The 10,381-nt window shown below is 34.4% G+C and overlaps 1 protein-coding gene across 3 annotated transcripts in view; it reads right to left on the bottom strand.

Moving 5' to 3' along the window:
- Positions 1–268: 268 nt before the first annotated feature.
- Positions 269–10,381, bottom strand: part of LOC138701487 (sodium/bile acid cotransporter 7-B-like) — a 29,084-nt gene continuing 18,971 nt past the window's right edge. The window contains exons 4-8 of one of the 3 annotated variants that reach the window (XR_011332605.1): positions 5,714–5,957; positions 4,464–4,740; positions 4,254–4,380; positions 1,580–1,635; positions 269–1,065 (exon numbers count right to left, since the gene is read on the bottom strand). Coding sequence is in view for 1 of the 3 variants with exons in the window: in XM_069828403.1 (XP_069684504.1) it covers positions 4,362–4,380; positions 4,464–4,740; positions 5,714–5,957 (540 nt within the window). In the remaining 2 variants the exon portion in view is untranslated. Of the gene's footprint in view, positions 1,066–1,579; positions 1,636–3,189; positions 4,381–4,463; positions 4,741–5,713; positions 5,958–10,381 lie in introns of those variants that run through there. The other 2 variants (XR_011332604.1, XM_069828403.1) reach the window with 2 other exon arrangements.

Raw genomic sequence — 10,381 nt, 5'->3', positions numbered from 1 at the left:
TTATTATTATTATTACATAATTATTTTATTGGTGTGTTGGGAAGATAAAAAGGATTGCAAATCAAGCTTTCAGGTACAACTCCCTGTAAAGTTGATTTGAATAATTTCGAGGGAAAAATTGTTCCGGGGCCGGGCATCGAACCCGGGACCTTTGGTTAAACGTACCAACGCTCTACCAACTGAGCTACCCGACAGTAGCTCAGTTGGTAGAGCGTTGGTACGTTTAACCAAAGGTCCCGGGTTCGATGCCCGGCCCTGGAACAATTTTTCCCTCGAAATTATAAAAAGGATTGTTGCTGTATTATATTAATTATGTATTGTATTGTATTATACGGTATTAATTATGTCTTGTTTATAGCAATGTAGTAATTTTGTATCATACTGGTTGATGAAATAAATAAATAAATATAGTGTGTTAGTTGGGAGGCTGGAGGGACCTTTGGGGAGGCCGAGACGTAGTTAGAAGGATAATATTAAAATGGATTTGAGGGAGGTGGGATATGATGATAGAGATTGGGTTGATCTTGCACAGGATAGAGACCGATGGCAGCTTACGTGAGGGCAGCAATGAACCTCCGGATTTCTTCTACAAAAGTGCAGAAAATTCTTAAGAGCAACGGTACTGCAAACCAATAAGACAATTGAACAATGAAAAGCAATTATGAAATTCAATGTAAGATAGTTATAAATACTAAGAGAATTAAACTTTATACTTTCAATTTATCACATAAAATTACTGAAAATTTTTATTTAAAATCAATTTTCCAGCAACCAAAATTAACAGGCCAGTTATACAATATAATCTCAGTCACCACAGATAGAAGCAATCGTCAACTCAACTAAAAAAAAAAGGTAAGTATGTAATGTGTCACTGAATTTAATAATTGAAATTCAAGATTTCTGGCAAATAAAAAATGTTCCCATGTATCTTCAACACGAGATCAGTGACACAGACACAGACATCTGAGTGTTTTGAAGCAAAGTTTTTCACAGTTCCAACCAATACATGCTGTCTGCCTACTGTACTTTCCGAGATCCATAACACACTATGACAGAGCACACATCCTGAAAATAATATCACATTAAATCTGAAAAAAATTATCCAATTGAGCACTTAATGCCCACTTATAAAATACTTAGTAAGTAATCAATTTAATATTATATAGAAAGCCTCATTTTCACATCCATATAACAATAATAATATATTATTGGGCCTAAATATAATACATTATTGGGTCTAAATAATTTGAAATAAACTCCAGCTCTGGTTTTGATCACCAAGACATGTTTCTTCTCCTCCCCTCTTCCACCCCAGGCAAATCCAGTAAACAGTACCTTACAATAGACCACAACTATGCGTAAAACCTCCCCAGTGTATATGTTCTGTTCATTAAGTATTTATTTTGGAGATCGGAAGTTTAGGCACTAAAAAATCAGGCTTAGGCATCCAAAAATGCTTCTATAACATGAAAACAGAAATGAAAAAGCCACTAAACTAAAAACAATATATACTGAACATACAAATATCAGGAACATTAAGTGTCGTATATGTTAATAAAAATGTTGTTCCAATAATTACATGTAATCCATAGAAGTCTGTTGCAATAAAAAATGCTGATCCATATAGTACTGAATCTGCAACAGTAAAAGGTACTTCAATATATTCGTGGGCTTGTAATACAGTGAAGTAAATTCCTAGAATTACTGTAAAAAATCTTGTAATGCTTGATTATAATTATTATCACTAAAACATCAGGTTTAGGACCTGAAAATACACTTAAAAATATCAAAATAGACAAGAAAAAAGCAACTAAAATTTTACAGATTATATAATGGACACGTTAGTTTTTCAAGGATCTGAAGCCCTTCTTGTTTAAAGGCAGTAATGCTTTCATCCTCATTTTCATTGTTTGAATTTCAACATATAAATACCGGTAACATCTTTTTCAAGACTATTGCTAAATTCAAAGACAGCTATAACGGCTGGGGGGATCATCATGCTGACCACACGATACCTCCATTCTGGTTGGATGGTCGTCCACCTCTACTTCGGCATGTGTTTCTCAGATTCTCAAAATAATATTGCTGTTCTTGTTCTAATGTCTACACATTTGGCAATAAAGCCTATAGTTTTCTTGCACTTCAAAATTTTGACTGATGGTATCATGCATGAAAAGGGGGACTGTGCATCTAGTGAGGTGGTTCATTACTTCATTTGAACTACACAGAATACTATTTGGTGTGTTGCAAATTTCTATCCTGTGAAAGTGGCCTGATCATTGCAAATATAGATTTTCCCGGTTCTTAGGGTACTCCTCCAGAATTAGCTACAATAAATAATCTTCTAATTCTTATCTTTAGTGATATTTTCATTATGTTGCTTCCAGATGAATTTAAATTTACTTTTAATTAATTGTTTTACAGAGTACAATAAAAGACTTTGGTTGTAATTATGTAGAATTTTGGTACCTTTTTTTCCAAGATATCTGCACTTCCTTACCCCTTATACCACAATGAGAAGATATCCATTGTAAAATAATATTTTTACTCAATCTGTTTAAGTGGTGTAACATTTTTTTTCTGCAGTCTAGAATTTTAACACTTTATGAGGATTGTGGTGCAACTATCGCCTGAATGTTTGCACATGAATCTGACAAGATTACACCATTTTGAAAATCTTTTATCCTGTATGATAGATTTTGTTGGTTACGAATACAGCAGCAATTTCACTATCAAAATGTGCTGTGTTCTGATCCACTGAGTGATGAAAGGAGAAAATAGTGCATGTTCCTCCAGCCACTGCTCCTCTATTATTTGATAAAGAGATTCATTCGTATAATTATATTTGTAACCACTCTTTGTATGGATAATGTAATCCTACAGTTTCTAATGTTAAAGTTTTCATAATTACTTTGTCAGTTCAAATTATTTTAAATCCTGGGTGAAATATAAATTATGATCTGCTGGAAAAAGTTTAGAGAATTATCCTTTAATATTCATGAAAAATTGACATTTTTCTAAACATCTAGTCATTATGGTTTTGTCACTTCACAAACCACACTCTGTGGCTAAAAGTGTTGTTGCTAAGGAAATAAGTAAAAGTCGTTCTCAATAGTCTATTGGTTAACATATTTGCTTCTGGGCTGAAGTACTGCAGGTTCATTCCCAGGTTAGGCAAGAGAAAGAGAGCATTTTAGGTTGAAAGAATCCCAAGTGCAGCTTTCATCCGATGATGAAAAAAAACTGTTGACCTCATACAATTAACATCGTGAAAAAGATACGTTCGCCCATGGTGGAAAAAGACCCAACTCATCATTTCATTCTCAAATCCTGGTAACAAATGTCATGACAATAATGACTGCAGAAGTATCTGGTAGCAAAGTGTAGGAACATCTTGATTAAAAGTCTATAGACTTCTGTGTAACAATATCCTTTCGCATACATGAATGTAGTGGAAAAATTGAGAACAGGTGATAATTAAGCCAAAACTAATCAAGAAGAGCAAATGACATGATTTTAAAGAGTTCAATATTTGAAGCTAACCAACAAATACATAGACGAGTCAGTGAAGATTGTCACAAAGGCAAATGTGCAACAGGTTGGTGACTTGATCCGGGCAGATGGGATGAAGGAGATGATAAGTTACCACGAATAGTCACATGCGATGAGTCTTGGGTGCATCATTACCAGTCACAGACAAAGAGTGCAGGAATGCTCAAATCAAGTTGCCAATGGTGCTGTCATTCTGTAATTGCTGCTTCTTTGTTTCAATTTATAATGCTAACTAATGATGATAGCTTCAGACATCTCATTCAAAAATGTACTTCAATTTGTAACTTGCTGACTCTCCCTCGCAAACATACTTAAATAAAGAACTATCCATATAATAATCTCAATGAATAATGTAAATAAGATTACAATCGAATAAAAAATAATAGGAAATTAGGACTTTTACAATACAGTGATCAATATAAAATTTAATGTAGTAAAAGAATAAAGAAAGTGATACTAGAAAGGTAGCTCAGGATGTGGAATAAAGATGTCGTAGGATGTAAATTGATAGCTTCAATCATCTTTAATGATGGTAGTTTGTATTTAACCTAAATCTCGAAAACTGAATTTAAAATATTTCAATGCATTAGTAATGAAATTATCGAGTATCATGCAAAGTCCAAAAACTAATCAAGATGAGAATCAAGTAGAAGTCTTGGACACCGCATTTGAAAAATTTTAATTAATTACTGTTCAAGTACCTTGATCTTAACATTCCATCAGATTCAGGAAATAGTCACTACCTCTTCATTGCACTGCAAAATGTGTACAATACAGTTTCCAGTTGGTAACTGTTTCCACTTTTCAGTTCATGCTTCCAGTCTTGTCCTGCACAACAAAGAGAGCCAAAGAGTTAGCAATGTGGGAGTGAAGACTACAGGTACTAAGAAGTCGAAATAAAACAACAATACCTGGACCTTCTCCTCGATAACATCCAATCCTGTAAGTGGGACACAAGCAGGCCTCCAAGGATGATCTGCGTGGGATGGTAAACTAGCAGTGGCAGAGAGATGGTGGACAAATGGGCATAACCTCCATATAATATACGCAACATAGGAATACCAAGAGTAAGCGACTTGTGAGTACAGCAAAATACAATAGCCACCACGTCTTCTGGCTTGAACACACGTGGCATCCTGGAGGCTACCAAGAACACCAGCCAAGTAAGCAGAATCAGGATCAGCACCACTGCAACAACATAAGGCACATAGTCACAGTGCTGCCTAAAAGAGCAATTAACTTCATTTTCAATTCAACAAATCAGTCACACAATAAAGAAGTTGCTGACGTGGAGCATATTATACGTACTGTAGAGTCAATTTCTATTAGGATTATTTATTAATAATGAAGAAAAATTCGCTCCAACACTGGGGATCGAATAAATGTTAGAACTGCCTTCAACAAGATAGCCATTCTGTTCTTTAAAAATGATACCATAAGTTGTTGTTGTTGTTGTTTTCTAATGGCAGGTGTCTGACAATAAGGTTATTTGACCTCCTGCACTCCAACATTTTTCAAAGATATTATCATGATCAGTCACTGAAGCACAGATTTTGAGGTGTTACGAATTCATTTCTTGGTTTGAATGATACCATAAGTAAAAACTCCAATATGCCACATTTCTGGATAAATGAACGCAGTATACACAAATTTGTACACTACTTCATGTAAAGAGACAAGCAGATTGACAAAATATCAACAGCCTGTCAAGCACAGTACTTGAGAAGTGACGTTAATAAGTGTATTTCCGTAATAATCTATATATACGTATATAGACACAAAGTACATTAAACAACATGACTATTTTATGATATTTTAGGCTTTCATGATAATAATTATGTTTACATGAAAAGTCTTAGATTTTACACTTTACATTTGGACTTATTACTCCAATGTTTTGGAACAACTTACAGATCTCATCAGAGCAGTATAGCATAAGACCAACAGTTGACTGGATTAGCCAAGCATAGGCTAATGGACCCAACAGAATAGGCATTCCTTCAGGTCTGGTACTGTATTACCCTAATGGTGGAACCTGGAAGTAGTTCCAAATGACAATGTTTTGCAGCTACCAAACTTGATTATCATATTACAAGGACGAATATCTTCATCACAGATATTTATTAAGAACTAGAAATACGAACTATAGCCATGATTTCACCTAGTAGCACTGTGGTCAGGATGTCGTGGGCATCCATCTGCATGTCATGGTTCAAAAAGGCCTGACAAAAAGTCGTGAAGATGATGAAGAGTAGTGCCATTTGCCCAACTACTCCCAAGGGATAACTGGATGCCTTGAAGTCAGTGAAGTGGCGCAGCAGCTGCCCCAGTGCGAGAGGCACCACCACTGTTGTCGCCAGCTGGAATATTGTGCTCAACACTGGCACCAGTGTTGTCGTTCTCAGCTGCAACCACACACAAACAAACTGTTTACGCCTATAAATCAGATTTGAGACGAATAAATCCTGTATCATGTACAGGCTTAATATTGTGCTACTTCTGTGGATAACTGGGTGGGTCCTTTCATAGTGACACATGTAACATTTTCGAAGTAACTAACTATTATCTTCACACAATATTTAATTAAACAATTACAAGGGAGGATTTTCAATAGGGCATGACAGATTTGGCTTAAAGTATTAATGTAGACTGATTTGAGGTTCCTGAAAATGGTGAAGGTCCCTCATTTCGGAATTGCATATTTTTGGATTGCATGTCGTTCTTGCACGCAGAGAGCACTAGAGACGAGAAAACTACTTTCTTCCATCCCTGTTAGAAATCTAGAAGCAGAATATGTTCACATTTGCGTTTAAGATGCAGTGGATAATATTTAAGGTAAAGTCACCTGTTATGTTCACACATGATAATGCGGGTTCACCAAGAGATAGTCAGGAGACAGCATCTTTTCACAATACAGGCATCTTATAATGGCTGCTTCTTCACACTCATTGAGACAACAGACACTATTTCCCACATGAACAATGTTTGAAATACATTTTTGAAGGAGTTTATTTTAGTTTCCAAAATGTTCTTCATGGTAAGTCACTTCAGATTGAAATTATTCCGCCAAAAACCACATGATTTGTTCAGCCTTTGGATGTCTATTTCTTCCGACAGCACAAGATAGTCGTTCAACAAATGGAGAACTGTTTCAGGTATAAATGTATTATGGAACATTCGGATATTAACCTTCACAACAGAGTTTTTATATTAAAGTTACATTCAGTTCTTTACTATCAGTTCTGCATCCTCTTCTACAAGACAAGTTAATTGTATGCTTGGCAAAAAATGTGGATACAATACAGGAAGAAAATAAAGCCCTTCAAAATGTATTTCAAACATTGTTGCGTGTGGGAAATAGTGTTTGTTGTGTTGATGAGTGTGAAGAAGCAGCCATTATAAGATGCCTGAATTGTGAAAAGATGCTGTGTGAACGTAACAGGTGAGTATACCCTAAATATTATCCATTTCGTCTTAAATGCAAATGTAAACATATTGATGCTTCTATATTTCTAACAGGGATGGAAGAAAGTAGTTTCCTCGACTCTACTGCTCTCTGCAAGTAGGTTATGAGCAAGCTGCAAGCAAGAATGACAAGCAATCCAGATTTTTAAAATTGCTGTATTTTCAAAAATACGAAATTCCGAAACGAGAGACCTTCACCATCATTTTCAGGAACCTTAAATCAGTCTACATTAACACCTTCAGCCAAATCCATCATGCCCTACTGAAAACCCTCCCTTGTTGGTAGTTCATAATAAAGATATTACTGTCTTTTAACATAAGCATTCCAAAATATAAACACAAATTCTTAATGAAAAGAAACAATTAATAATGTAAAAAATATAAAATATTATATAGTGTGACACACGAACATTTTCTTGCCACTTAATTTATTACCAAAATGAAAAATGTTCATATTATTGTGGCAAATGATATAAATGCATTCAGTTGTTTTCCAAACTATTAAGACACTTGTGTAGTACATGTAACTGCTAAATCACAAACTTAAAAAAATAATAATAACAGCATCATTAACAAATAAATATTACAAATATGTTGTAACACACGAACATTTATTTCTAACAGTTGATTACTAAATGTTTTAAATGCACTATAATCACTTCTTGTGAAAGGCACTGTGCCTACAGTTTTTATACAAAACAACACTTGAGTACATTAAAATACATTTTCAGATTTAAAATATTCAAGGTTGTTTACAGCCATATGTGGTGATATCTACTGTGTAATGTCACGTAATGAATACACCAATATGTCCACTATTTCTGTCATTTGTAGTACTTCCCTTCCTTGAACATCACAGGCACTTTAAATTCTTTGCCACCACAAGCTTTTGTAACTACCCCTGGATATTTGATGTCTTTTTTTTTTCTATTTTATTTTTTTTTACTTGGTTTTTTAACGATGCTGTATCAACTACTAGGTTATTTAGCGTTGATGGAATTGGTGATAGCGAAATGGTATTTGGCGAGATGAAGCCGAGAATTCGCCATAGATTATCAGACATTCGCCTTACGGTTGGGGATAACCTCTGAAAAAACCCAACCAAGTAATCAGCCCAAGCAGGAATCGAACCCACGCCCGAGTGCAACTCTGAATCAGCAGACAAGTGCCCAGCCAAATGAGCTATGCCGGTAGCATATTTGATGTCATCATATGTTATACAACACACCAATCTCCTCCTACCTTCAATTGACCTTCCGCAATACTGCAATGTGTACATTCCTTTCTGTGGACTGATTTGTTTCAATGAGTGATGAAACATATTGTGGTGAATGATCTCCAGTATTTCTAAAGACACCTACCACAAGATGCCCCAATTCGAGAATGCATTAAGCATGTTGTATTCCAATAATTGATACAATCTTTTGAAAGAACTTTCTGTCTTCAGTGAGATTAATGTAGTTTTTGCCTACAAAAATATATTTCACATTGATATTAGATTCTTTTATGACATTAAAAGTAAAAACATATACAACAAATACAGGCACAAAATAACAGTGACACTGAGCATCATTGTTATTAACCAAGGGACAATAAGCTGTTCTAGTATCCTGGCACAAAGACAAGAGAAAGGATTAATCTAACAAAAGGAAATTATTGCCAAAATACTAAAGATAAAAAGTTCGGCATAAAGTAACAACTTCTCAGAAATGGATTTCGTGAGATAAAACATACTTTTTTAGTTTACTTTTAAACTGTGGCAGTGTCTTTTAGTTTTTTTTTTATTTTATTGGGTTATTTTACGACGCTTTATCAACATCTAGGTTATTTAGCGTCGGAATGAAATGAAGGTGATAATGCTGGTGAAATAAGTTCCGTGAATCATAATGGATGGCATTCGGATATAATCTTTTCACTGTAAGAAAAATCCTAATGTAAACAATAGCACGTGACTGAAGTGAGGCTTCATTGGTCGCTGTTTGGCGCCATAGATTCTCAGTACGTGTTCCCGCCTACTGTTGTACATTCTGTTTCATGTTAAACATTTCCTGTTACTCATCAAGTAGACCTAACCTCACTACTATGCATTCATTTGCTTAGGAAACATTTACTTTATAATTATTGTAATTAAAACTCACTTAACTTATCATATACATTTAAGACTATTTGTTTTTCTCCGATTTTGAGAGGGTTTCCACTCTTATGTTTAATAACCACACACACCGAGGATACAGAAGCCATACTTCAGTACTACGTGCTTACGTGAACAACTACGAGCTCAAGTAACGCCAGCTTGTTACAAGAACAGACTACCTCGTTATTACTGTTGGTATTCATCCGCGTTCATAGTACATAACAAAATATAAAAGTAGCTTTTCTTTTACATAGCATTTTAAATATGAGTGAAATTATATGTTTCATCGTATTTAACAACTAGAATTCAATTTTTTATTTGCAAATAATACAAGATTATGGTTTCCAAATACGAACTATATTCTCCTGCGTCATGTGAGTGTTTTGACTGTGAGCCAATCACGGGTAAGACAGCCACGTGCTTGTGTTTACATTAGGATTTTTCTTACAGCGAAAACAGTATAGTTACTGTTCGACATGGTTGCCATCATACACCTATTCTTAAAATATGTGGCTGCAGGCAGTTACTTTATCGTTCTATTACTGCAAAAATCATCAAGTGTTGCTTTGTTCAAAATTTTTGCCCGTTGTTTTTGTAGTAGAGTAGGCCTACTACAACATTTACGGTAACTGGAGAAGTTGGGTCAGTGATCCAGTGGGCTAATATTACCTCATTTTTTTGTGCTAACTCCAACTAAATTTATCTAACTTAAATTCTTGAAAATACAATCACAAAAATGTTCAAAATGTAAAAATATTTATGATACTAATGAAACAACTAACATAGATTTTAAAAAATATATCTTTTAGAATTGCTAAATGATACTTTGGGTAATTAATTAATGTTATTAAATAAAACAATTTTAAATTCATATCAGAAATTTAGTTATCAGTTGTGCAAATATATACACCATCAGTTTATTTATACATAGGCCTAGTATGGTAGCTATCTACTTAACATAAAAATATGTATAAGCTTATTTTTTATATGAAATAAATTAACATAACCAATTTTTGTAAGTTTTTAGTTCAAGGAATTTAAAAAATGAAATATTTTATACGAACTTTAGGCATAAATTAAATGTTTTATACGAATTTTAGGCCTACACACTATATTTTTACAACAATTGTTGTTTAGTCAACTGTCCGAAGACAGGTTTGAATCTCACAAGTGATACCAAGAAGGCACCACCTATGATGCAACTAGGTCAGGAGATAATGGGGCAAGGTG

This window comes from Periplaneta americana, chromosome 6 (genome assembly GCF_040183065.1).
Source record: "Periplaneta americana isolate PAMFEO1 chromosome 6, P.americana_PAMFEO1_priV1, whole genome shotgun sequence".
Classification (NCBI taxonomy): Eukaryota; Metazoa; Arthropoda; class Insecta; order Blattodea; family Blattidae; genus Periplaneta; species Periplaneta americana.
This window is presented reverse-complemented; position numbering and strand designations above follow the sequence as displayed.